The 27286-nt window shown below is 48.2% G+C and overlaps 1 protein-coding gene across 2 annotated transcripts in view; it reads left to right on the plus strand.

Moving 5' to 3' along the window:
• Positions 1–2040: 2040 nt before the first annotated feature.
• MXI1 (MAX interactor 1, dimerization protein) overlaps positions 2041–27286 on the plus strand; it is a 56203-nt gene continuing 30957 nt past the window's right edge. Inside the window, exons 1-2 of one of the 2 annotated variants that reach the window (XM_065843708.2) lie at positions 2041–2339; positions 12748–12880. In XM_065843708.2, the coding sequence (XP_065699780.1) occupies positions 2156–2339; positions 12748–12880 (317 nt within the window). In that variant the 5' untranslated portion in view covers positions 2041–2155. Of the gene's footprint in view, positions 2340–11663; positions 12064–12747; positions 12881–27286 lie in introns of those variants that run through there. The other variant, XM_065843709.2, reaches the window with a different exon arrangement.

Here is a 27286-nt window from a genome sequence, read left to right on the forward strand (position 1 = left end):
AGTTTAAAGCAGAGTTGCGAGTCCAGCTCAGTCCCTGTTCAATTAGAAAGCTGCAGACTTTTCTGCCTGACATTTTCATGGGAGTGTTTGCCAGTGCGCACTTGTAAATCAGGAATCATGTCTTAGATAGTTAGTAGAGTTAATAAAAGCCAAGTACATTTTGAGTCCTTCACTCGCCTGGATGTATTATAGTTTCAGGCTCAGCCTGGCTCACATCTGCACCCCTGCTCTGATCAGGCCCTGCTCTTCCAGCCAAAATCCTGCTCTTGTGAATGGCCAGACATCCGTGGGGGCTGAGCACACCCCAGCCCAGCAGCAGCGTGCGGTCCCGCTCTGCTCCTAGCACACTGGGCTCTAACCTCTGCCTTCTACCCTCTTCCCTAGGCCACGTCCAAATCCAGCTGATGCTTTGTGACCCCCCGCTTCCTAATTTTCCAGGGACTCCACATCTCCAGGCACTGCCAGTCCACCCTGTGCCACCCATCAGCCCAGAAAGGGTGGTACTAGGGGCACTCTGCCAAATGCAGTGACAGGACAAGTTGTGGCAACTTGGATGCAGCAGCAGCCTGGGAAGAATGACATGGTGCTGCTGGTGCAAAGGTGCCACGGGGACATGGGAGAGGCTGGGCTGAGCCGCCGGGAGAGCCAGCCCCAGGAAAGGCATGTGACCAGCAAAATCCTGCAGCCATGCTTCCCAAGTATAGTCTGCCAGCCCCCAGCAATGGGGAGCCAGAGGGATCTCATCGCATGTGCTGCTGTCTGGGGAATCATCCCCTCTTGGATGATTCAGGTGCCCATGATGCAGCAGTCTCCACGTGCTAATTAGCGCTTACTAATATGGCATCTTTTAAACGTCGCCATGAACTCTCTTCTCCTCTCCTTACCTCCAGCTGGTGCTGGCCCCTGTAAGACTGGTGAACCCAGCAAAGCCCACAGAGCCCCACAGCAGCCAGGCATGAGCAGGTTCCACACCCCAGCCCATCTCTGGGGTGGTGCTTCACCCCAGCCGCTCCTGACCAACCTGACTGGCTGGGCAGGAGCAGGGTTTCACGTTGCCTGTGTAGCACCACTGCCCAGGCGTTGCCGCCACGGGTGGAAGCAGAGCCGGGAGGGTGTTGGAGGGCACCTGCTGCCAGCCCAGTGCCAGCAGGGTCCCCTCCTGCTGCCACCTCAAAACTCATGGACCTGAGATTGCAGATGGCTTGCGAAAGTGTGAAGACTCACCCTCCTCCTCCTTCTCAGCCTGGGTCAGGTCCTGTGCTCTCTCCCTGGGGCACAGGTGCTATTTCTCTACCTGTCTGGCTGCAAAACAAGGGGAAAATAAGGGTATATCCTAGCCATGGAGTACATGGCCCTTGACCCCAGGTCTGCAGGGATGGACACAGGGAGAGAGGCTGATACTGCTCTCCAGCTTTGTTTTGCTTTGGAAAAAAATAATTTATTAATTACTTCTGGAGTCTGAATCCAGAGAGGGCTTTCTGTGAGGCACTGCTCAAAAAGGAAGAGTAATTTGATATTAAACCACTGGTGCTTCGTGCCGAGGGGGTCCGCTGGAGATGGAGCTGTGTCTGCAAGGCTGGGCACAGCAGAGGACCCCAGCCTGCCTGTCACTCTGGGACCCCGAGCAGGGAAGGACCCTGAGGCAGTGACGGGAGGTGACACGGGGTGACAAAGGGGCACTGCGAGCCCGTCTGTGCCTCTGTGTCACAGTGGGACCCCCAACGCCACACTGACACCGCCAGCGCCGTTTCACCATTCCCGGGGACGCGGTGCCACCGCCGCCGCCAACACAGCTCCCCGTTCCCAGGGGTCGTTTGCCGCTGAGGGGGTGCAAGACATCCCGGGGCTGCTGTGGAGGGACACCCGCCGGTTCCCCCCGCCCCACGACAATCCCGTCCCAGCCCCGCCGGCTGTTTCCCCCGCCTCTCCCAGCGCACCGACTGCCGCGCAGCCGCCGGCCCTCGCACTCCGCAGGCGCGGCCGGGCCGGGCCGCCCCGCCGGGGCGCGGGGGGGGCGGGACGGCAGCGGCGGCCCGTGGGGCGACAGAGCGGCGGGGCGGGCGGCAGCGCTAGGACCGCGGCGGCCGCCGGGCTCGCCGACAGACGGACAGACGGACAGGCGCGCACGCAGCGCCGCGCAGAGAGGCGGCGGGGCATGGGGAAGCGCGGCCGACCGCGGAGGGAGCCGCGGGGTGCGGGGGAGGCCGGCGGGGCCCGGTGCCCCCTCGGGGACATCTGCAACACGAGCCCCGCGGCGGGCATGGACACCTTCCTCTACAACGTGCAGGTGCTGCTGGAGGCCGCCAGCTACCTGGAGCGGATCGAGAAGGAGAATAAAAGTAAGTGTGGGCTTGTGGCCGTGCGTGCGCGTGACCGGCGGGGGGGCGAAGGGGGAAAAAGAAAATAAGCCAAACTTTTGGCTGGCTGCAGGGGCCGGGGATACAGTGACAAAGGGCGCCGGGGCCGGCCTGCAACCCCGCGGCGGAGGCACGCGTGGGGATCCCCCATCCCCCGGCGACCGAGGAGGCCAGGCCCTGGGGAAAGTTTGGGATGGAGAGCGGAGCTGGACGGGAGGGCTCGGGGGGACTCATCTCCGCTTCTTAGGGAGGACGGCTTAGCCGGGAGAGGGGCACGGAGCGGGGCCGGGGCCCCGCGCGGAGCCAGAGCGGCGGGGGAGGAGGCAGTGACACGTCCCCGCTCCCCCCGCCAGGGCATGGGCAGAGTCACGTAGGCAAGCGGCAGCACTCGCCAGGTAGCCGGCGGGGAGGAGAGGGCAGGGTAGGGCAGGGCGAGCGCCCGGTGCGGGGCGGCGGCCAGTCGCACCGCTGGCCTCCTGCTCCGCGGGCGCAGAGGGTGCGCGTAGCCTGCGCCTTTCTCCTGTGGAGTGTTCTCCCGAGCGGAGCGCAGGCTGCGGCGGACGGCGATACCGTAGGGAACTAACGCGTTGGGAACAAAGGGGCCGCCGTGCCCCCCGCAGCGGTGCGCGCCCGCGGAGCTCCACGCGCGGAGCGGACACCCGCGGCGCTGCACCCGCTGAGGCCCCGCCCCCGCGGCCACATGGTTCGCACATGGAGGCAGCTCGCCGCGCTCATTGGCTGTGTCCTCCCGAGGGGCGGGGCCGCGCACCCCTCTCCGCCAATGCGCGGCGTCGGGGTCTCCCGTGTGACGTCACGCGTTGCCGAGCGGGGCGCGGAGTGGCGGGGGGGGGCCTGAGGCCCGTTGTGAGTGCGGGGGACGAACCCGGGGGACGAGCCCGGGGGCGCCGGTACCGCTGTGTCCCTGGGGGGGTGTCACATGCGAACGTCGCCGGGAGCCCCGTGATCACTCCCCCACCGGCACTTTGCCTTTGTTTTCCTCGGGTTTCTCCGTTATTCTCTTTCTTAAGTCTTTATTTTGGTTTATTTTCAGTTTCTTTTTAATTTTTTCCCTTTTTTTTCCTCTCTTATTTTCCCTCTTCATCCCTCAGGTTTCTCTTTTCCCTCTTTTCTTCTTAATGGTGCGTGTGCAGCTCTCTCGCTGCATTTTCTTTCTCATTTAACTTTACAAAGGGCTCAGCGAGTCTCTCACCGCGCATCTCCATCACACCATCACCCCCTCCTTGCCGCTCACCCCCATATGTCAGCTAAAGGTCCCACGCGGGTGACGCTATAGGGTGCCCTTGCTCTGCAGGGACAGCTGCATGCACACAGGCTCCCAGGGAAGGGGATACCACTGCGGAGAAGCTGCTCTGCTACTAAAGCCTCGGTGGTGATGGGCCAAAAACCGTTGTTCTCTGCTCGTCCAGAACAAATCCTGGCTGCTTTTCTGTTTTCGAAAGTTGAATCAACATTGAGATGTTTGTGTTGTGGGTTTGTTTTTTTTTTTTTCTTTTTCTCACGTGCTAATTGTTGTTTCGTAATGAATCTGCAAAGCCGTGCGTCTGAGGAGCTGAGCAGCACCGCGGCTGGCGGCTGCGAGCAGGAAAATGACAGGAGTTACCAGCAAAAATGGGGTTTGCATGTGAAGACAGCAGCACCGCTGCTTTGGAAATCAAGTGTGAGACCGCTGGGTTTTTTTTGTTTGTTTTTCTTTAAGAGTGCTCATGTCTTGAAGGGGAACTGTCAATTTTATTTTTTTTTCGGGGCAGGGATAGGAATAGAATTGTTCTTGCCATTGAGGTGGATAGTACCTGATCTCATCGCTGTTTAAAAATGCATCACTTTATGCGGTTCCTTGTTTGGAACTGGAAAAAGAGCAGGACAGGCGGATACTGGGTTTTTATTGCTAAATTTTGAAAGTAGCTGTTTGCACCCAAACAACTCCATTCCTGAGCACTTGTTTTCACTAAAGCTTTCACTAAAAATCATCATGATCATAGTACTGAAAATCCTCGCTTTTATGAGCCGATTCTGCAAAACCTTTCAATATTTTAATTTGCAATCAGGACATTTGAGCTTGAAAGGTCCCATTTAACTAAAGGCTCAACTATTGAACATGCTGTTTGGAACGTGTCCGTCGTAAACCAGGCAGCTTTTACATGTTGCTCCCAAACAAAGAAAAATGCTGCTGGGATTGGAAAACAATCTCTGAGCGTTACGGGCCCTCTCTAAACTAAGGAATAGCCACAGAAACAGGAGGATTACATCCTAATGTATATACATAGTCTTACCGGGAAGAGATTTGCATGCAGAGCTCAGGTTATTGTACCAAGAGGATTCTATACCCTTTCATCTGCCAGCGCAGGAGCCATTGCTCAGTGCATCCCATGCTGGTGGCCTGGCAGAGACCTTGGTAATGGCTGGGCAGCCCTCATTACCATCTCTGACCTGGCAATTAGCAATAACAGAGGAGACCAGAGCAAAAAATAAATTTGGTGACAGAGACTGCAGCCAAACTGGGTTGTGGGCAGAGCCGGTGCTCAGCTGCTTCCTGCAGGATGCCCAGGTGGTTTGGCCGAAGCATTACTGGGGCTGTGACAAGCTATTTTGGTGTTCCTCCCATCAGGAAGGTGGCTGAGTCACAGCCCTGTTGTGCTGGGTGCTGAACACGTAGGGGAATGACTGTGCCCTGCCTCAAGGAAACAGTCTTAAAAAAAACAGAGGTGACAGGTAGGTGTTTGTCTCCTCCTGGCCAGGACGAAGGATGGGATGGGGCTGGGTGAAGCCGCGGCAGGCTGGCAGGCATCAGCATCACAGCTGGGGGGAAGCCAAGGGGTTTCGGGAGCCAAAGGCAGGAGTTTAAGGCAGGGCTATTACGGATGGGTGAGTTCAAGTGGTTTTCTTAGTAGTTTTGTAGAGTTTCTGATAAAACACTTAAGTTCTTCCAAGCCTTTGGTGGCTGTACCAGGTTATTCACTTTTTTAAAACGCTGTCCCTAGCAGAACTGGGTGCTGTTTAGTGAGGGCACCCCTTGTGAGGTGAGGCAACCCTGTCTCTTGTGGATCTGAAGGCTTTGATATCCCAGAGTGTGCACGTCACACCTTCTGGTGGTGGAAGAGCAGCCAGGAGGCCCTTTTCAGCCCCCAAAATATACCAGTTTCCCACCTCTGCTTTCAGGTCAGTGGTGTAACGTGAGTGGTGGAGCCTTCCATGTCTAGGGCAGGACTTTCAGTTAAGGCAGGAGTTTCCTGGCTGCTTCGTGCTTAAGGAGAAATAAGCAGATGATGGTTTTTTTTCATCTTTAGGTCCTACATCCCATCATTGTATACATGAATAATAACAGAGGGGCCATGGGTTGGCTGGATGGTGTGGAAATAGAAGGACAGGGCTGAGAGCCACAGAGGAGAGTAGGATGTAGCGTCTGGGCTATGGCAGGGGACACTGTGGTTTGGGAGTGACCTGTCTGCACCAGCAGTGCAGCCACCGTTGTAGTATTCACTCACCTTTAAAAAATATTGGAATAAAAATTATCTGTATTACAGTACGGTGACAAGGGAGACTAGAGTCCTGTTATCAGACTACTCGGGTAAACGGAAGCATTTTAGCTACTGAAATATGATTGAATTGTTTTTCCAGTTGAACCTCTGGAAATGAGTAATAGCGCTGCCTGCCTGCTTGCTGCAGTTCTCATGGTGAGACCACGAAACCCAATCCCAACACACCTTGCTAACTGACATGTACAGGTTTCCAAATGACCTGTTTCTAGAAATTTAAGCTTGGTATCTAAGGAATAGAAACGTCACATGAAACAAATTACAGTGGCTGTTTTAAAAAATGGAATTTGTGCTGAGGGCAGCTCTGTTGGTGTATCTGTAACCTCTGCAAATGGCACGTCATGGATAAGCAAGGCTGGAAATCTGCAGCAACTGAAATGTTGGAGTTTGGAAGACGTTGTTAGAGGGACCTGGAGTGAACTCAGCTGAGGTTTAGTATATGCCAAGCATCCTCTTTGTCTGTGTGGACTCACGCTTTTGTCAGTAGGAGTTGCGTAAACACGTGCTGAATTCTTGGGATATGATGACTTATCTGTAATAGACATGGTATGTAACATATACTGATCTCAGTGCAGATACAGAGCTATGTTGCCATATCCTCTTCTAAAAGCATGAAGACACGCAAGCCACTGTAACAGTGGTGTCCTTACTCACAAGTCTAGTAGAGGTGGGCATGCAGGGGACAGTGGACTTTGGCCCCTCACAGAAGATAGCTAGATCTTTGCAGCCTCACTTTAAGTGCTGGATATGTTTATTGACCTTCTGACCAGGAATAACAAATACGTGACATTAGATTTGTCTTTTGCTCCTGAATAATCCTGTCTGAAGGAGAGGAAAGCTGAACCCTGAGGGCGAGTAAATAGTATCTTCATCACGTGGCTCCTTTGATTGTTTATGCACTGTTTGGGGTCTTTTTTGACAAGCCAAAGTAAAGATGTATCAGAAACCTATAGCTAGCGGAGGGCAGAAGGAGACAAGACTGCCTTCCATCTGCATGCAGAGCTCCCATTGAATCAATGAGAGCTGAACACATGGCTCAAGGTCAGTATAGATGGTCTTGGATCTTACAGTGATGTATGGAGCAGCACCAGACTCATTTATTTATATATTTTTCGTCCAACTCACAATAAACCCTTTCATTCCTCCTGGTTCATGACCTGGCCACAGTGATTCATGTGTTAGCCACTTCCAGGTTGGGTTATTTTGACTCACGCTGTTTGGACCTCAGCATGAAGTTCAGAAGGAAGCCACAGCAGCAGAAATGATAGGGCAGAGGTAAAACGGTGGGACTGTGCCAGAAGAGCCACTGAGAACCGATCACATCCCTTGTCAGCAGAGCATCCCGAGGGCTGGCAGGGAAGTGCCATCTGCCTTTGGCTGAAGGCTCCTACCTTCTTATTTAGCTGAAGGACCCTGTATATGATGTATTTTTTTTTCTTACAGGAGTTCCTCTTACTTCATTTTACAGCTGCATCAGTCAAATGACTTAACCAAAATTGCAGAGTAAGTCACTGGCTCAGAATAAACTGGGGCACAGCATGGGTCTCAAAACACAGCAACACGTCTCCCAGAGGAAAGGAGCAAGTAGCCCAGAGAGCTGGGAGACCTGTGGCTTTTACCTTATTGATTGACACAACATCGTCTTTGAATCAGAGTGAGGTATACAGCATGTGCTTTATTCCTGTTCAAACTCTTGGATGTCCAGGTGGTTTGGCTCTGAGAAATGTCTGTCCTCACTCATGGATGGGTTCCAGGCACCAGTGGGAGTGCTGAAAGGGATTATCTGATGCCTTGTGAAAGATTGAGGCTCCCGGATGAGAAATGAGGCCACGTCCTACACGTGGTGTAGGTCCCTTACTGCAGGTACTGCAAGCATTGGAAGGGTGTTGAGTAGGTGGGACAGGATGTTCTCCAGGCCGCTGCTGTGAGTCCTCGGATGCTGAGCTGCTACAGTTATGAGTACAAGAATAGAGACCTGGTTATTACAGCATGTGCTGACAGGTGGGATATTCAGGTATGGCAGAGATGCTATTCCTCCAGCTAGAAAAGCGGAATTTTTTTAATGGATCTGCTGTCCCCAGAAGTTTGGGGAATCAGTGAATCTTCTCATTGCTTTGAGAGCAGCAGAGAATGGTTCCCGCTGGGGATCTCTGTTCATTCCTTGGTTGCAGAAATGTTAGGTGTCAAGGCTTTGAAAACAGTATTAAAAATTTGCAGGGTTTGTATGAAGGTGGGCAAAGGAATCTGTTACAACTGTTGCTATCTTGTTTCTCCCAGAGGTTGCAAAGAGTTGGGGATAGGAGGATTTTAGAAAAAGCCAAAGACAGGATGGAAAACTAGGCAGCTTAGCCAAAGGGTTTGCCCGTATTGAGAATAACTTCCACGTTGCAAAGCATTGTGTTATTTCTAAGGCTTGTGTTAAAAGCAGAGGGTTGGGCATCTTGATTTGTGAGCTGTGTTCCTGTTCCACCTCTAGCTCAGGGTGTGTCTTCATGAGGACGATTATGCTGCTTACACCTCAGTTTCCCTTCCTGCAGAGTGGAAGGAAAAGAGCTAAAGTCTTTGCAGGTTTGAGAATCTCAAAACATTACTTTCTGGAAAGCTCTTAGAAGATTTCCCTGATGGAAGATGCTAGTTTAATGCAAGTGATGTTGGTGTTGGTAAAAACCAGACCACATCTGTTCTACTTGATTAAAATAGTAGAGCAGCATTTCAGATGTAAATATTAATTGATTTCTGCACTGCAGATTTCTTCTTGGATATTTAAATTGTTACTAAGGAGGAGGGAAAGGCTATCAGGGAGATTAACAAATCCATTATTAAGGCTGGAAATGGAGGGCTGCCGAAGTGCCATTTAATAAAATGTAAAAAGCCCCTTTCTAAAGGGCGAAGCAGCAGAACACACAATGAAAGTGAATCACAGCTGCCAGAAGGGATGCCAAGCAGCAAGCACTTATAATCAGAAAACTGTACTTACTGATCATTCAGAGCTACCAAATTAAATGATCTCATTCTCCCCTAAAATACTATTCCCTTAGCCCCTCACTAGCATTGCCTGTGGGTTCCTCAGCTACATTTTAAGTGTGACTTTGGGGGTTTTTGGTCAGCAGTTGAACAGCATCGGGCTTCTTTGTGCCACTTTCCACCCACTTTTGTTTCTGTCACATACAACTCCGGCAGTTTGCAGGCTGACCTGCCCACACGAGCACTTGAGAGATTTTGCAGATCTGCTGTGTCTCCATGGTTGTCTTGCCTGCCTCTTTGGGGCTTCTTCTTTGGGAAGATGTCCCACAGATTGCTCTCAAATTTGTCTTTGTTTCACACAGTTGTTTTTTGTTTTTTTTTTTTTTTTTCTAATTGTATATTGTTTGCTTCAGAAACAAAGACTTGGAAGCTGAACGGCTTTGTAAACGGAAGAGCTGATCTTGCTGTTACTTCATTCCAATGCTGATTTAATGCACTGTGTTTATCAGTATCCTCCTCCTTCATACCTTCTTACTTTGCATCTTAAACTTTAGCTTCAGGAGGCTGACACTTTTATATGCTCCTAAAGTGCCCCCTCATTTTCCAGCCGTGGCTTTCCCTATTTAATCGCTAGGGTGACACCACATACCTCTGAATGTGCCATCAGAAAAGCTGGTGGTGGTGAATGCTGGTGAGAACCTGTCTTGTGCTGATTTTAGGGCTTCATCATGTTTTTCTTTTTTTGGGAGGGGGTTGTGGTGTTGTTGGGTGTTTGTTTGTTGTAATGTTTAGTATTGCTAATCCCAAGAGGCACGTGGCTCCCTGGTTTTGGCAGCGGGTTATAGGAAACACAGAGCCCAGAAAAGCTCTTGCATTAGCCCCGCTGTTGCAGAGTGGTTTGTGCACCTGTGTCCTTTTCCTTTTGTGAGTAATCCAAGATCATATAAATACTCCCTAAGACTGCTCAAATATGAAACTTTCTGTGTGCTTTCAATAATCTGCTCTATTGGCAGTTTCCAGAATAGAAAAAAAAAAAAAAAAAGAGGTGGGGTGAGAGAGAATACCTTCCTTCCCTGAGTTCTCCCCCAGACAAACACCAATTTTTACCGGTGCATGTGAATCAAGGCTGTCCTGCCTGAGCGAGGGCTGGGGCTCGCTTTTCCCCCGAGCAGGATGAGGGAGGCACGTCCCTGAAGGTGCCCCAGCTTCCTTTATTCTTCAACTGTCCCATCTTAAGAGAAACAAAACAAATCAGCCCTTCGAGATTCAGAGATGAAATGGGCAGTGTAAGAACTGAATACTGGTATTATTTTTACCTCCATCAGCTGCAAGCAGCAGTTTTCTGAGGAAACCTCAGAAATAGTGATTCAGCAACAAGTGTTTAAAGAAGAGTTAGCTACCCTAAATCCACTTTTTTTTCAGGCCAAGTTGAGTGCTGCCAACTCTTGCAACTTCATCATGAGTCTCCTGATAACCTGTGCTTTGTTTAAAGCTGTTGTTGCCAGACACAAGCCATTAATTTAGAATCTTAGTTGTTTGGGGTTTTTTTTGCTTTTGGTTGTTTTTTTGCTTGTTTTGTTGGTTTTGTTGTTGTTTTTGTGGAGGTTGGTTTTTGTTTTGTGTGGTTTTGTTTGTTTGTTTGTTTGTTTTTAGAGGTACAGTTCCAGCTGCCATTCTGCTGGAAGGATGCTTGAAAATGTAACGAGCCACAGCCTAAAGGTTCAGACCCACAAAACACAACCCCAATTAGAGCTAAAGAACAATGCTTGGAGGGTTTCTAAGTCAGTATTGGTTTGAGATTCAGATTTTTACCCTGGGCATTCTGATTTGAGTGTTCTGTGATTGTCCCCTTTATGACTGTAGATCAAGTATGTTAGAGACTGGTATCATACTAACCATTTTTTTAAGCATTATCTCAGCAAATATTGAAGTAGCTGGCAAAATTCAGTCACAGAAGTGATCATGAGAGTTTGTGCCTGTATGAAAATCAGGGTGTAAATACATTATTAAGATGCTGAGAACAGTGATCGGACTGCAAGGTGTAGGTGTGACGGTATTTATTAAAATGTTGGGTTGGTCACTGTTGTTACTTGTTTACGTGTTTCTTCAAATATACAAAATGGGACAGACTGAGATTGTGATCTGTGGCATCTTTTGTCTGTGACCTCAAGCGACTTCACGCATTAAAAAATGGGTCTTGCACCTCTGGCTCCCGTGAGAAACACGGGACCCGTCACGCCAGGTGTGGCTTCCCGGAGCCTGGCACTTTGTCTTTAGTTATCTCCACCGGTGAGATGTGGAAAGCTCCAACCCTGTGGCTGCAGCTTTTTTGGTAGCCTTTGCTTTTTTCTTGTCACAGTTCCACATGCAGAAAGCCCTGGTGTTTGCAAGGGGAGGGACGAAGCTGCTGTAGGTCCCTCCTGGGCGATGTGTCTCAGCAGTGGTGGAGCGCGGAGCTCAGGCCTGCGGGCCGAGGTGCTGCCCGCGGGTGTCCGCCCCAGCCCGCGGTGACCCGGTGGCAGTCGTGCCCGCTCACGGCCCCACCATTTACCGCTGGGCCTGCGGGCTGTGAGCGACGCCGGGAACTGCATTTCCCAGGCAGCCCCGCGCCGCGCCCCGCCCCGCCCCTCCCGTGAGCGCCGGGCAGAGGTAAACAAAGTGCTGCGAGGCGGCGGGGGCGGGGCGGGCTGAGCTGAGGGGCCGGTCTCGGTTCCGCCGCGGGCCTGCGGGGATTGGGTCCTGTCAGGGCTGAAGTGGGGCGTAAATCCAGGCCGGAGCGGGGGCTGTGGGTGGGTGAGGGGCAGCGGGGTCAGGAACAGCTCTCGCCTCGCTGCCTCCCCCGGGGGGAGGATCCCGGCCCCGCTCCTTCCTCCGGCATTTCCTCGTGTGTTCCCTCGCCGCCTCCGTGCGTCCGCCCCTCGCCCTCCCAGGGGAGCCGCCCCCCCGCTCGGGACGAGAGGGCTGCCGGCGTGCGGAGGCCCGGGGACTGGGGAGAGACGGCGATCCCTCGCTCCTCCCCCCCGCAGCCGCCCCCGTTTCCAGCGGGGGAGCTGGGAGCGTGGGGGCGGAGGGGGACCCGGGGCTGCGGAGTCCCCTGGCAGCCGGCCCGGGGGCCATGGAGCAGGTCCAGATGATCAACATCCAGCGGCTGCTGGAGGCGGCCGAGTATCTGGAGCGAAGGGAGAGAGGTAATGGGGAGAGGAGGGTGCGGGGGCAACAACCCTGCGTGGAGGCAGAAATCCCCGCGGAGGGGTCAGAGCGGCTGTGGGGAAGGGGATCAGAGCGAGGGTGGGCTGGGGGTGAATGCTGGAACAGTGAGGGGTTTGCTGAGGGACAGGGCTGACAGGTCCTCCCCGAGGTGTGGCTGAGCTGGGAGGTTTTTGCAGAGAGGGGGATATAGAGGCGAGTGTGATTTCTGGAAGGAAAAGTGGGGTTTGATGTGAAAGTTTTGCCACGGGGCAGGAAGGATGGTGGTGGGTGGCTCTGGCTTTGCAAAGGCATCAGTGGCACAGTGAAATACGCCTGGCTGGTTTGCCCGGTTCAGGGAGCTTGGACAGGAGGAGAAAAGCGCTCTCTGGTCTGTCATGTTTTCTTTGATGTTTTCAGGTGTTTGAGTGGTGATGTTGTCCTTCCTCCAAGGTTGGCAGAGCCTTTACACTCCCCTTCCTCTCTTTTCTCCACCTCCCAGTCCACTTCCCTCTGAATACATCATCAGTCATTTCCCTGAGCTGTTGTGGTTAAGGGCCTCCCCAGCCAGGCTGTGGGTTAGTGGTGAGGCCTGCCTGCTGACTTCTTGTTTTCTTTTTTTTGTTTGTTTTTCTTAAATGACCTTTTTTTTCCCCTTTATTCCCTGCCTGTTGATTCTCATGCAGAGTGTGAACATGGCTATGCCTCGACCTTCCCCTCGGTTCCAAGCCCTGGACTACAAGACCCAAAACCCATGCGGAGGCTGAGCCGGGCAAGGAGACACAGCGGCAGTGGCAGCAATGCAAGTATTACCAACAGGTACGGCGTGGGCAGGAAAACAGGGGTGCAGGGCTGGCTGGGATGGTGAGGCTGGAGAGGAAGGCTGGAGACCAGGGAGAGAAACTTACTCTGTGGGGAAGACAGGAAGAATGTGAGCACAGAGGGATTCAGAGCTGGGACATACAAGTACAGTGTCCCTTCTGGATCTGTAGCGCTGAGAGCAGAGGGGACACGGGGGAGCTGTATCTGAAGTGGCACTGCCAGCTGATGCTGTGCCAAGGCTCAGATGCTGCAGAGGGAAGGGGAATAGGGAGATCTGTTCGTAGGGTTCAGGGAGGAGGCAGGCAAGAGCTATTACCATTATATACAGCTGATGTCTTTCCAACCTAGAAGTCACTGCTTTTAAGGGATAGCGTGCGTGCAGCCTGAGTGCTTTGGGATTGTAATGACAGGCATGATTTGAAGCAAGGAAATTATGTTTTGAAATGGATCCCCTACAACAAATGGGAGAGAGGGAGATGACTGGCTGCTATGTACATGTTAAAAATTCAGCTCAGGAAAATGAAGCTGTCTTTCACTCTGCATTTCAGGGCAGTGGGATTTCCGTGCTTTCTGATTGCTTTGTAGTTGTAGAACTCCATGTTTTTGACACTTCTCTTATTATAAAATACCATATTTCTTTGTTTCTTAAATGTAGAAGAGACAACAGGATTAAGCCTATTTTAATAGGTGCTGTGGTAGGGTCTGCCTCTCACCTCTTGTTCCTGTTCTTTTCTTCTGCTGCCTTGTGTAGAATTGTTCAAGACATTCTTGAGACCTTCTGGGATACAGAAACTTTAGAAACATGAAGTATAGTTTTGAAAAGGCAATTGCAAGCTTGCTTTTACTGCAGTAATCCATAAAATGGTGGCAGGTGGCTCAGGTGATTAAAGCTTTCTTAGGGCCATTGGGAAGGACCTGTAAAGGCCTAGGGAAAAGGTGCCTTTGCTTGCAGCAATTCTGCTTCGGCAGCATTTGATAATAAAGGTTGTTTGAAGTGATGTGAGGACACCTTGCTGTGGGGAAATTTTCTTCATCAGGATCAGCATATCCTGAGCTCTTTGTATGCTGCATGTTTATAGCTGCTTCTCTCCTTCATCCAGCTTCTCCTGATTTCAAGGCAGTTGTAGCCCTTTACTGTTTCCCATGAGCCAAAGTCCCAAATCCCTGTGACTTTGTGTTGGGGAATGATGGCCAATGCTGAACCGAGTTCTGTGTTTTTCCCCTCTGGGTTTCTCACATTTTATTTTTCCATCCCACACCTCTTTCTCTCAAAGGCCTTTGTCATGGCAACGTGCCCTTCTCCAGAGGAGGGCTGGAAACACATCCCTCTCAGGAGCACCACATCCAGCAGGCTGCAGGCTTGAGAGGGACGCCGAGCAGTCCCTGTCCCCACCAACACAGAGCCCCCCAGCACAGCTCTCGGGGAGCACCTTGCTGTGCCGAGACCAGCCCACTGGGCCATTTAGCATGACAGGCTGAATAGATTGGTGTGGGGTGAAAAGCACCAGAGGAGCAGAAAAGGTACTTTCTAGTTTTATTCAAAACCTTCATTCTACAGGGAATACTGAGACCAGATTGAATGTGTAGAGTGAGAGCGTTACCCAGTGTGTTGCCTCCCGTGTTTCTTTCAGCCTTAGGGAGTGACCAGTGTCAGGTCCGCTCCTGGAAGAAACCAGAGTGGTTCTTTTGGGGAGCTCAGACATTATACCCACAATTGGAAATGGAAGTTTCTTTCAGCACAAGTCCAGCAGCTTGCGCTTGCTGCGGGAGATGGCAGGCCGTCCAGATGGCTGCAGTGCTGGGAAATGACAACTGTGAAGTTCAGGGTGCCTCCAAATTCACTGCAGTGTGTTTTGTGTGACACCAAGTATAGCATCAGCCTTGTTTAAGGAAGGCTCTGTATCATCCCTTCCTGTTAAAATCAAAGGGACAATTCAGTAAGTTCTGTGTAGTGGAGTTTGAATGGACTTTGAATTAAATATCAAGCCCTCAATAAGGGACAAAACTTACATTTCATGCGTGGACATGAGATTTTCTAACATTCTTTTGATTTCAAAAGGTTTAATTAGTATAGAGAGATTGCACATTTAGATCTTGTGCAGATCTTGTCATTTAAAAGCCTCCTGTAAAAATGTTTCCCAAGCAGCCTTGGCAAAGCACAGTTGTTTTCTTTTTTTCTTTTCTTTATTTATACACTTTCAGAAATTGACACATGTGCATTGTTGCTGATCTTTACTGAACCAAATAATCCATGGTTATGTGTCACAGGGTATTTACAGAGCCTAGATGCTCTTTATTTGATAGTTTACATCCAAGTATTTCCCTTCAGCATTTGCAGCCCAGATGTGACAGCTATTTCTTCCCAGCAGGCTCTGTGCTGTCATGGCACAAACACCCAGAAAGTTCTGAGGAACAGGCAGCCCAGCTCTGGATGGCAATGGTGAAGCAAATCTTATTCTTAAAGAACTATGATGGTCTCCCAAAATATTTTTTTCTACTTTAAACAGGTGTGCAGATAAGAGGGAAAACATTGCTACTTTATTTGTAATTTACATGATGCATTTTTAAAGGAGGATGTTTTGGCTCACACTCTCTCTTCCTTGGTTTGTCTCACTTGTGCAACAGAGTGCTGCATGCAGAGTGCTGCAGAGGGGTTCTGCAATCCTCGGGATATTATCTATATGTGTGTGTAGTGATGTGCATGGGTATTTTAAAGATATAGTATTGCATGCTGTAATTTAAAACCTGAAAATATTTCAGAATATGCGGTCTTGCTTTAGTCAGGGATATTTAGGTAATGAAAATTACCCACCTGCAAAAGTATATGGAGGATCACAATCATTGTGACCTGGAGCTCATAATAAACAAGGGAAACTTTAAAAAAAAATCCCATTTAACACATAGCTAAAAGTAAAAAAACAAGCAAATCAATTAGCCAACCCATATTAAATTAGAATTTAATTTTGCCTCTTTTTTTTAAATTTACTCTTGGCAAAAGTGTCTCCTGGTTTTCAGACTGGGATGAAACATTAGCAGAGATTTATTGTAACATGCAGTATCACTTATTTAATGTTCGCTCCTTCTGAAGACATTTCTGGTACAGAAGCTGAGTTCTAAAAACTTGCTAGAGAAGTGGAAGTAGTCCGTACTGGGAGTACAGTTCTGTGAGTATAGTAACTTACAATCAGTGTCACTGGAAACTGCTCTTACAGACCGTACATTTGCAGTTCTGAATAGACCCAGATATTTGAAAGGTTCATTATAGTTAGTTAAGATTAGATTGGTTTGATATTTATACATTTTGGAAAATAATTGAGAAGACTTTTTAATCAATTTAAATTGTTGTGTCAGCAGGAAATAAAATAAACAGCAGGGATGCTAAATGATCCACCTCCCCCCCCCCCCCAATAATACAATCAGTTTAATGAAGTTAAGATTTATAATGGTATCTGAAATTACATTACAATATTGTCATTTGTGTGTTGGGTGTTTTTTTTTTCTTTTTATTAGACTCTCAGGTGTGTAGAAAAGCCTGTTATTTTTTGGTCTGATCCTGGGGAAATGCCGGGCACCCTCCCAGCAGCTCTAGGAGTTCTGAGCTCTCCTGGGAGGCCCATGTTAAGGGCACTCAAAGGATCTGCTGCTCAGTTCCATGGGGGGAGGGTTTGATCTCTGTCCAGTTTCTTTTTCCTTTCATTTTCCTCTCTTCCTGTTATCCTGCCTTGTGTCTGAGGCTGCTTCCCAAGTGCCTTTCAGACATCTACAGTCCAGTCTAGGTTGACTGCACAGCTTGGAATCAGCAGCTGTTAATGGGTATGGTAGGGGATTTTGGACATGGTGTCTTGAAAATCTGGGTGTCTGGGTTTCTTTGCTCTTCTGGCTGTTCTGGTGGCAGCTCCTTATTTCCTCTGTTGTTGCGCTCTTCTCTGCCCCGTTTGAAACTTCTTTCCTACGCTTCTGAATCCCATCACTCGGTTTTCTGCTGAATCTTCTCTGTAGCCCTCTACTCTCATAACCTTTAAAGCTGTTTTTTTGAGGGGAGGGATGGGGGCTGTACTATTGAAACCCTCAAGTACTCTTGGCTTTAAGCTTAATTTGCTCACCGTGCCCCTAAGAAAGGATGGGGGCAGGTAGGTGTGCATTAGGTACTTCATGTGCCTCAGGTGATGGCTTCATGTGCCACAGGTTCACAAACGCGGGCGCAGAAGCTTAAAGGATGTGGCATGTGTAGCTGCAAGTCAACCTTGGCTGTCTGGTGCACAAGTAAGCATGATTTACCCGAACAGTGGTGCTGTGCAGTGGCCCCTCGCTATGCAGGGGCGGAGTAGGTGGCTTGGTGAACACTTGCTTAAGGACAGTTTTAAATTTATTATATCTTTTCTGTCAGAGGAGGCTCACTGCACCCCCATTGCACTGATCACTGAGTACTTGGCAATTTTCAGTCCTTCCTATGGCCTCTCAAGTTAGGACAGTGCAGTAATTCTGGTTTTATTGGGGGAGAGGAGGTGCAGGGGGCTGAGTGGTGTGCCTCTCTTGGGTAAGAAATTCCTGAAAGAGTGGATTTCTGTGTCAGCCCGTGATGTTCTGCTTTTCTGCACAAAGCCCCTACCCCTTTCCTCACATCCCAGGGAGCTGGTCTCTGAGGCTTTTTGTTGACGGCTTTGTTGCTTCCCAGCCTCTATCAGTTGTTATTTGTTTCTGGATTGTACTTTGTTTATTTATTTGGGGAATTTTTTTTTTTAGCCACTTGCACTCGCAGCAGATCACACACTTACTACACAGCCAGTGGGAGCTGAGTTTTGACTCGCTGTGTGTAGGTGGGTTAGAATCTGGTCCTTGTGTAATAAGCTGGGGACAGAGCCTGTGCTTTCTGTCTCAAGCCTTGTAGTGCCAGGGAGCTCTGTTGATGGCTCAGGATTTCACTCTGTTTTGTACAGTACAAAGGCACATGTGTAATACGGAGAATTTGCTGTGTCATGTTTTGATTTATGCCACGTTTTGTTAACCTACAAACAGTGAGATTACTATCTGGAATCTTTGTGCAGTTATTGAAATTTTGTCAAGAAAGAATTAGAGGTGGGATCTTGCCTTCCAGTAGAGAATATATGTGAATATCCCAGTTAATTTTCCAAGAAAGAGAAACGTGACAAGACTGAGCTGTTAAGGAATGCTTCTCTGTTAGAGATATTGAAGGGGACTGGCTGGCAATATTGACCATAGTTAGACTTCTTTTTGAGAAAGCATAATGAAGTTTTGAGTGTTAGACTGGGAGAATGGGTTGCTGGCCCGTGCACAAGAGGCGAATCACCCCATGTTAAAATCCCACTTTCTTCTTTAGGTTTGTACTGGAATACAGTTGATCAGAGCAGGTTGGCAGATAGGGCTCTACTCAAATAACTCTGTTTGGACCCAGCACATCCCATCTGCCTGCTTGATGTAATTTGCCCCAATTCAGTCTGCAGGTGTAGACAAACAAGTTGTAGTGATGCTGGACTTCCTGAACCTGCTGGCACTAAGTTGTGCCTTCCCTTGTCTCTACTGAACTACAGCAGAAGCTGAGATCTTGCCAATGAGTTTGGGGAAAAAAAAAAGCCCATGTAGGTCAGGTTTTGTATGCAGTGTCTTCTCAGTGATGGTTGGCTTGCAATACAACTGACAGCTCACTGGGCAAAATACAGAAAGTGAGGGTGAGCCCAGCAAATGGCATGATAAGCGTAAACCCCACTCCTTAGTGAGGAATGAGGCCTCCAAAAGCACTAGGGCTGCTGTGTTCACCTTTGTCACCCAAGTTTATTTTATAGCCCTCCAAGTGGGATGATCCTGCAGAGCTGCAGTTCCTGCTTTCCTTTGTGTATTAATAATATAGCCATGCAGTGGGAGATCTGTGTAACAGGGAGTCTATGCAGAAACCCATGATTCTGGGCTGGATTTATACTTTGATACCTTCAGTAGGTGTAAAATGCCAATTTGTAGTCTGTTTAGACCGTCCAGGTTGTGCAGAGAGGCCTTTGTGTAAACTAGAAGCAGACCCAGTTCTTGATGTTATCTCCAGTTCGGCTATAATTCACTGCTGCAGCATCTGTCTGCCGTGAATCGTTGCTCTCTGTGGCTGAAGACTCGTGATCCCTTTGTCTTCCCAGATTTGGGGGAAAGCCTCTGCAGGAACATGCTGGTTTGCAGCAGCAGGGTTGTTAGTCGGGGCTCATGCTGCAGCACTCTACCCAGGTAAAGCGGTGCTGCAATGGCCATGGGCTGATTTGCATCACTGACAGCAGCGCTGACACAGTGACAAGAAACTTCAGATTTTGGTGCTTAGGTTCTTTTGAAATGTGAAGGTTACTAGCCCCAGCTCCTATGGAGGTTTGATGCCCTGGGATGGTAGGGAGGGTATTTGGGCCAAATCTGGTCATCTGTTCCTGGAATGCCTTAATTTTCTCTTCCCATTTTATTCAGAGTACAGTCAGTTTCCTGGTTTAAGTAGTATTCCTTGTTTGTGAGGTGTTTTGGAGTTTTTTCCCCTCTTGCTATGTTTGCACGCTTTTTGTATCTTCTCTGTGTAATGCCTCGTCCACAACACATGCAGGGATTTATCCTTCCTGCTTTTGTTTAGCCTGACCTGATCCTTTGCCTGACAGTGAGTTGGTTGTCAACTGTAGCATTGTTTCCATCTGCTCCCCTGTTTGTGGGTAAGACTGACTTTTTCCTTTCATGGTCCTGCTCAAGCTTTCAAATCTAGTTCCCTTCTGACCTAAACAGCCCAGTCCATCTGATGCTGCTGAATTAATTGTCTTGCTTGTTGAAGTTCCTCCTGTTATTCATCTCCCGATCCCTCCTGACAAACTTCTACCCAAATTCAAAGACTGGCTTCTGTTTCTTGAGAGCATTGGCTCCTACTCCCTACCCCTTTTTTACCAATAAAGATTTGTTTTTGTTGACTATTTTGGGCTCTCTTGATCAGAGCCTGTGGGTCTCTGGGGCTGTGCTCTTGGCTGGCCTTTGCCTGGATCTCTTCTCTATAAGATGTTGCCTTCTTGATCAGCTCAGAGGGAACAGGCCTACTTTTTCCATTCTGCTGGATATATTCCCATCTCTCATTTTTGTGCTCCCTACTGTACTTCCATTGTCTGATATGAAAGCGATTTCACTTCAGTTCAGTTGCTTTATGAATCCAGTTTGAAGTAGCATAGATGATTTCCAACTTTATCTGAATTACTTGTTTATACTTTGCTGCTTGCTTTGTGACAAGCAGGCATGTGGACTGAGAGCAATTCTTTTGCCTCAGTTTTGATTAAAGTTCCTCTGCATAAATAAGTCAATTATTTTCCGAACAGTTCTTGTTTATCTCCTTCCATCTGTTACATGATCAAGAAAGAAGTTATGGAAAGGGATGGATGACACTGGGATTTCTGTTGAGACTATTGCTTCAGTCATCATGCCCAGGTGCTTGGGCAACCATAAAGCAATGTGTAGATACGGAAAGGTAACATGGCACCAGTTCTGGTTTGACTTTAACAGTTAGGCTACAAACTGCAGCAGTTCATGAACTGTTTCTCAAGTAGCTTGAGCATCTGGGAGCAGTGGGAGGTAGCCACCTTGCTAACTTCTTGTTAGTTGCTGCTGCATGTGAGCCAGAACCATAAGAACAGAAGAAATCAGAGCTATTCTGTTTTTTTCAACCTTCCTTTTACATGGACCTCCCAGATGAGTATGTCCCTGTTGACAGAATATGACCCCGGACATCAGGACATCTGGGTTCTCTTCCTCATATTGTTACAACCTGTGTAAGTCTTCATGCCTCAGTTTCCCTAATACAGTGTGTAGCTAACAGTGATGCTAATGTATTTTCAAGTATATTTCCTTGGCCTTCATCTCCAGGCACAGTATTGCAGCAATATAGTTGTAACGTTAGAGATAACTAACAAGTCTAAATAGAAGGGAAGAAGGTCTGGCCTGGCCTGAAGCCATACAAATGCCATCAGACAAAGTGCATTTCAGTCACTCAAAAAGCCTGATTTTCCCTAGTGCATCCAAAGGCAGTTTCTTTAGGTCAGAAGATGTGTGTTGCAGAGAAATACATGTTCCCCGAACAGACTGTTACTCTGTAGATGACATTGCTAAGGCTATCTCTGGATATGTCCATCTTCCTCGAAAGGGTAGTGTTATGTGTGGGAAGAAGCATGGTGCAGGGCAGAGGGCTGGGCCCTTGGATCGTTTCCTGTGTTTGCTGCTGAAAGGCTGCAAGATCTGGGCACATCAGATGACCTACGTGGGTTGTACCATCTGTACCTTGGGGTAGTGCACGCACTTTTCTAAGCCTGTTTTCAGGAAGCAGAATTGATGTTTTGGAGCTTGTGGCTGTTCAATAGAAGGTGAGACTTAGATTTTAAAATTGCCTCCTGTACCTTTAATGTCTTTCTTTGAATCACTGTGATCTCTCTGCCATGAAGATACCAGCAACTCTGATACTGGTTTTGGTGGGGCCTTGAAAGACCGAGTCCCTGACCATACAGTGGAACTCATGGAGCCTGCTGGGTGTCAGTGGAGCAGGGACTGCGTAGAGCTTTCTACGCTGCCAGGCCTTACCCTGCTGTGTAATAGACTTCAATATTCAACAGAGGAATTTCATTAACAGAGATATTAAGGTGTTAGCAGGGGATGGATGAAGTCTGTGCCTCCTTCTACTTAAATAATTCATTTTGCTTTGAATTATCTGTTTATGATGATCATGTGGGGAGTTTGTCCTTCCCAAGTAGCACTTGGGAGAGACCTGGGGGATGGTGCACACCTGACATTAGTGTGAGGAAGTGTCTGTATTTTCCTGTCCTCATGTTGGGCCATGGTTTTCTCTGTATGTGGGCGTGCCATGGTGAAGCCACCTGACATTTCTCCTCACCAGGTCCTGAAAAACATGGTTTTGTCAATGTATTAAAAAAAAAAAAAAAAAAAAGGTCAAGAGTCTGTCTACAAAAAGCTCAAACTCTCTTGCCTCAAGGATCATAGACAGGAATCTTGACATGGTGAAGGCAAAGGATATACTTTTTTTGGACCTGTGAGAATCTACCTGAATTTGGCCTGGTTCTAAATCACTGTAGATAATGTTGGCTGCTGTATGTCTGAGGGAGGTGGGCCAGGGTTTCCCTACTGAAATTGCTAACGTACCTCCCAAAATGAACATACATCAGTCAGCCTTTGTATCTGATCTGTGTGCACAAGCCCCTTCTGATGTGATAAGCTGTGGGCTGGGAAGCAAAGGAGGTGGTTTCTGTAGGACCTTTGCTCACTAGTCTCAAAAGTTAGAAAGCAGATGAACGGAACAGCAAATAGTACATTGAAGAACTCACTTCGCTCCTGGCCCCTGTCAGCAGCTCTGCCTACAGTCAGCAAGTCCCCTTCAGCCTGGCTTGTCGCAGGAGACCCCAAATAAGTCTGTTCCTTGTGTTGTGATTTTTTCCAGGTATGAGCCTGGGGTCTGAGCTGTGGAAGTGCTGATGATGCAGAGCTGTAAGGGCCACCAGTGGGAGTTGTGCTTTGAGTTTGTAAAGCAGCCTAGAAAACCAGGCCCTTCGGGGCCTTCATAGAGGCACTCTGAGGGGCAAGAAGCTGCAACACTGATTCTGATTTCCCTCTTTCTCAGCTTCCGATTTGGAAGGTGAGGATGCTCAACAATAAACATGCTTGTGAACTGCCCAGCCACTGCTCTCGGTGAGCCTGTCGAAAAGCCTGTAAGGAAACCACCGGTTCTGTATTCAGAGCAGGGCTTGGCTTGAGGCCACACGTTGAACAATGAGGAGAAAACAAAATATTGAATAGCTGCTTCTTCAGCAAACGTGGTTCCTCTTGGCTGTGCAGGGGCCTGTGTGAGGGAGTGTATGAGATGGGGCAGTTTTCCCCCAGCACTTGGAACTGGGACCAGCCTCTGCATGTAGGGTCTCAGGTGCCACAGGAGAAGACCCTCATCAGCACTGGCTCCCAGCCTGTGCAGTGGGGAGGCAAGCCAGCTGGGGGCTGCTTTGCTGGACCCAGATTCCAGCAGTGAATGTGAAACAACATTCTTGCTGTTCTGTGACCTGGCTTGGAAAACCCCTCCCCTGCAGAGAGCCACCTTGTGCTGCCTATTGGGGCATTGCTGTGGTTTGGGGGAGCTCAGCTCTGGGAATGGAAGAGGCTCACGGTGCTCAGCAGGAACAAGCTGTCTTTCCGCTTTTTCCTCCCTTGTGCTGAAAAAGCAGAACATGTACAGTGTGCTTTGGGACTGCAGCTGCAGTTCCTTCCCTACCTGAGAGTTACACCTGTTGTGTCTATCAAATTAGTTTTATCACTAACCTAATATTACTTTGTGCTTGGATCCCAGTTTTAGATTCTTCTTTGGCACCTTGTACAGTGGTGTCTGAGAGCAGGGTTGGCTCACTTGGTAGAAAGTGGGCAAGATAGGAGTGCTGGTTTAGGTTTGAGTTGGTTTGGTTTTTTTGTGTGTGTGTGTTTTGTTTTGTTTTTCTCTCTACTCTCTCACTTGCAGCTTACAATGATTCTGTCGTTTTTTTTGTCTTTGACCCAAGAATCAGATGGCACAAATGTCCTTATTAGATGTCTCTCTGGGATTTCAGAGACCAGCACCCCACAAATCCACACCTTACCCCAGGGTTCAGGGAGCCCAAGTTAAGTACACAAGCTTCTTGTATGACCTTGGGAAAATCATTTAGCTTTTCTGTGTGTTGCTGTTGTCCTCCCTGCATAGAAGTATTAGGGAAGAGTTAGTTTCGGAAGTGTTGCGAACAAATCATCGTTACGAGGAAGACTTACCAAACTGAGAGGCGCTGTGTAAATACTGCAGGTGGCTTGGAAGACATTTACTTTTTCAAGGGATGTGTGTGGTTGGTGTACCTTTTCAAATTGTTTTTGACTGAGTGTTGCAGGAGGCTTTCAAGATACTGTGTAGAAAGCCAGGGGCAGGTGACCTTCTGCAGTTGTGAACTGTATGGAGCTTTTTTCCCCGTGTTGAGCTCAAAACAGACTGTGGGGCCATTTCACCTTTTCTAAAGATGAATAAACATGAACAGATGCCAGTATGGCTGCATTGCCTTCTCTGTTGGAGACGGAGAATGTGAACTTTGGAAGGAGTCTGGCTTGATTCTGGGAAAACAGCTTTGATCAGAGCCTTGGGAGGAATCTGATACCATGTCCATCTAAGAGTGACAGAAAAACTAGCCAGAGTTTGGGGCCAGGTTAATCTGGTGCATCTCCACTGGCGTCAGTGAGAAGGTGAAACAGTCTGTTCTGGCACCTCACTTCAGCTCCTCATGGAGAAGCATTTATTCTGGACCTCAAGGCCAGACACTGTAGGGGGATTATGGGACAGTAATGACTAAGATGACTTTTGTCTCTAGCATCGCTTGGAAGGAAAATGTTTTGTTAGATTTGCTGAGGTGAAGCTCTTGTTGTACTTGAGGCTGGTACTTGCAAAGGGCATGAGGATGGCAGCAGAAGGGCTTCTGCTCCAGCTCTGCCATCTCCTGCTCAGCTGTGTCCCAGTCCTCACTGCAGGAGCTCTTGGCAGCTCTGACTACTGTAAGGTGCTGGGTTCTGGAGGCTCCTGTGCAGCCCCACAAGAGCCAGGCTCCTGGGCCTCCTGGGGCTGAGGTGGGTTCACACCTCTCTTAGAAACTTAGTCCTCAAGCATCTCCGTCTGGGCAGGAAGGTTTGACTCTGGCACAACTGTTGTTTGTCTGAAAGCCTCACACGTTACTACTGGTGCAGCTTCTCCATAGGCTTCCCAGACTATGGCTTGTGCAGTTGGTTTCGTAGACTGCTTAGTGTTGATCCACTGCTGCCTGAAACCCTGGCAAAACACTGTGCTTCTTCAGCCAGTAAGTTTTGTTTTGTGGACACAGGTGGATTTAAAATTGAAAAAAGCTGTTGATCCCCCTTCCTTTTCATTTTATTTGTTTTGTCATTTGGCTATTTCCAATAGGAGTAATTTCTGAGGAAGAACTTGCATAAAAGAGAGAGCAGTAATGTAGTTCACTGGTTCCAGAAGGGTGGTTGATTTTGGCTTGGGGAATGAAGGTTGCATTTCCTGCAGGGGAATTTGGTGGCCAGGTGAATAGGTGTCAACAGAGCCTAAAGGTGGGGAAGGTCTATAAAATGAAGAATGAGATTGTAAGTGGTGTGATGATGCATAAGCACCAGAGGTGGCTGAATCTGAGGGAAGTAAAACAGAAAGTGGTTGTCCTGGTCTGCAGATGGATGTTCTTGCTGTTTTGCTAAACATGATTTAGGTAACTGTGCCTCAGTTTGCACAAGCTGATAGAATATTTCTGTGCTGATTAATCTCTTGCTAAAGCAGAGTGGGGTGAGTGAATTTGGAGGAGAAGCACTCCCTCTGTCTTGGCATTAAGAACATGTATTGCGAGAGGTCATTTTTATTTCCCGACCGCTTTTCCTGACAGTACTTACGACCAGCAGCATCTCCTAAGCCACCAGTGTCTGTTGTGATCAAGATGGAGCTCTTGGAGTCCTGGGCTCCTCTGGAGCCAGATACAGACAGGGGGGTGACCAGGTACAAGGAGATGACAGGGTCATTGGGTCTAAATACCATCTGTGTATTGCATGGGACAAGGACTCTTGGGCTGTGTTTTCCTGATAAAACATAGTTACCTCACTAAGAAGTCAAACCGAAATGCAGATATGCTGCAAATGCATTCATTGGGCTATTTATCAATATTAAATGTGTAAACTAGAAAGGTCAGCTGTGTTTAATGTCATGTGGCAGCTTTGTGATTTTAATTACAGTAAAAAACCCAATGACAAATGAATTCTGTGCTCTTTAGAGCTTCTTTGTCCCTGACACTGTTTTGTTGCGTACCTGTGCTCAGGGAAAGTTTGGCTGCCTCTACCATGGTAGGAGAGATTTTATTTAAATACAGAAAATGGGATAAAGTGATAAATCATTTACAGTGTCTCATTCACTGGAGGAATTTAGTGTAGCTTGTTTCAGCAACAGCTTGTTACAGTGTTGGGTAGCAAGGTTTCAGGCAGACTCAGGGCTCAAAAAGGTTGTTGAATCTAACCTTAAATTAGAGTGACTGACAGTTGCTGCTTCCCTGTTTCTTATTTTGTACACAGTTTCAGGTATCTGGATTAAAGAGGGATAAACTTCTGTTTCTTCTCTTTCAGCTTTTTGTTCTTTAAAATTGTGATGGGAACTGCTCTGCTGTTTTTGTTGTTTGTTTGGCTTCTTTATGTTAAGCTTCTAAAACTCTTTCTTGATCATTTCCCAAGCTGTTTTCAAAATGTAGTCAGCAGGATCCTTCTGCTTATATAATATTCCCTCAGTTTTTAGGAGTAGTTACTAGTTTGGGTGTTTTAAATTTAATGTTAAAGAACTGACTGCTATAGAAACCTGACTTTTAAATGAGAACCCTGTGGACAGTTCGTGCTTGAGCTACTTACACATTGCAGCTGAGGTTTTGAGCAATGCACTTGGGCTTTTGTTTTCAACTCTGAGCGTGTCCATACCCGCGTGGCTGCGGTTTCAGCTTTGCAGGTGGGTGCGAGGTCCTGCTTGTCCCGTCTGCCTGACAGCGGAGATGTGAATTCCTCTGGTTTGTGGTCCGTGCTTGACACGGTGTCCTCATTTCACTGGGTGACACGGGCTCTGACTAACTATGAAAAGCAGCATCACACTGAACGCACCAGTTCCTTGCTGTCATAAACACAGTGTGCTACAAGTAACCCTGAGACGTTCCCTGAGTGCTGCAGTAGTTTACAGCTGTGGTGTTCGTCCTGTACCCATCAAAATGCTGGTGATGGTGTACAAGGATGGGGCTTTGATTTCAGTCTGGTGATAGTCTCTAGGTTCTCAGCTGATGATAAGACTAGCTCAGTTAAAAGAGGTTCAGTTACACTTGTTTCTATACCTATTGGAACAATCTTTTTTCTGAATGTAGTATCAATAGAGATTCCAGTACTTTTTTCCACTTCACTGAGAGCACTGTCCTTGTTTAACTCCAAATAAATCTTAGTAACATGTGCAGCGCAAAGATGAGGGGAGAAAATTAATCTCTAGATCAAGAGCTACAGAAAATGAAATGAATTATGAACAGAAGAGGGATTTTTTTTTTTCTGTATCCATTGTCCAAGCAAAGGGAAAGGGGAACAGAAAATAAAAGTTAGTGAATGGTGGTAGTGGGAAGCAGTGCTGTTGTTTTGTTGGGGTTTTTTCCTAAATTTAGATGAAAAGAAAAATGAAAACTTTTCGTATTGTCCTCAATAAGACTAAGCAAAGTACAGTCAGGTAAGGGCAGTAACATCCCCATAGGATTCATTCAGGATTGCTGAAATTCTTTCCTTTGCATTCAGCTTCATTGGGAAAGTGTTGGGGGTGGTTGGGGTTGGTATTTTTCC

This window comes from Patagioenas fasciata, chromosome 8 (assembly GCF_037038585.1).
Source record: "Patagioenas fasciata isolate bPatFas1 chromosome 8, bPatFas1.hap1, whole genome shotgun sequence".
NCBI lineage: Eukaryota > Metazoa > Chordata > Aves > Columbiformes > Columbidae > Patagioenas > Patagioenas fasciata.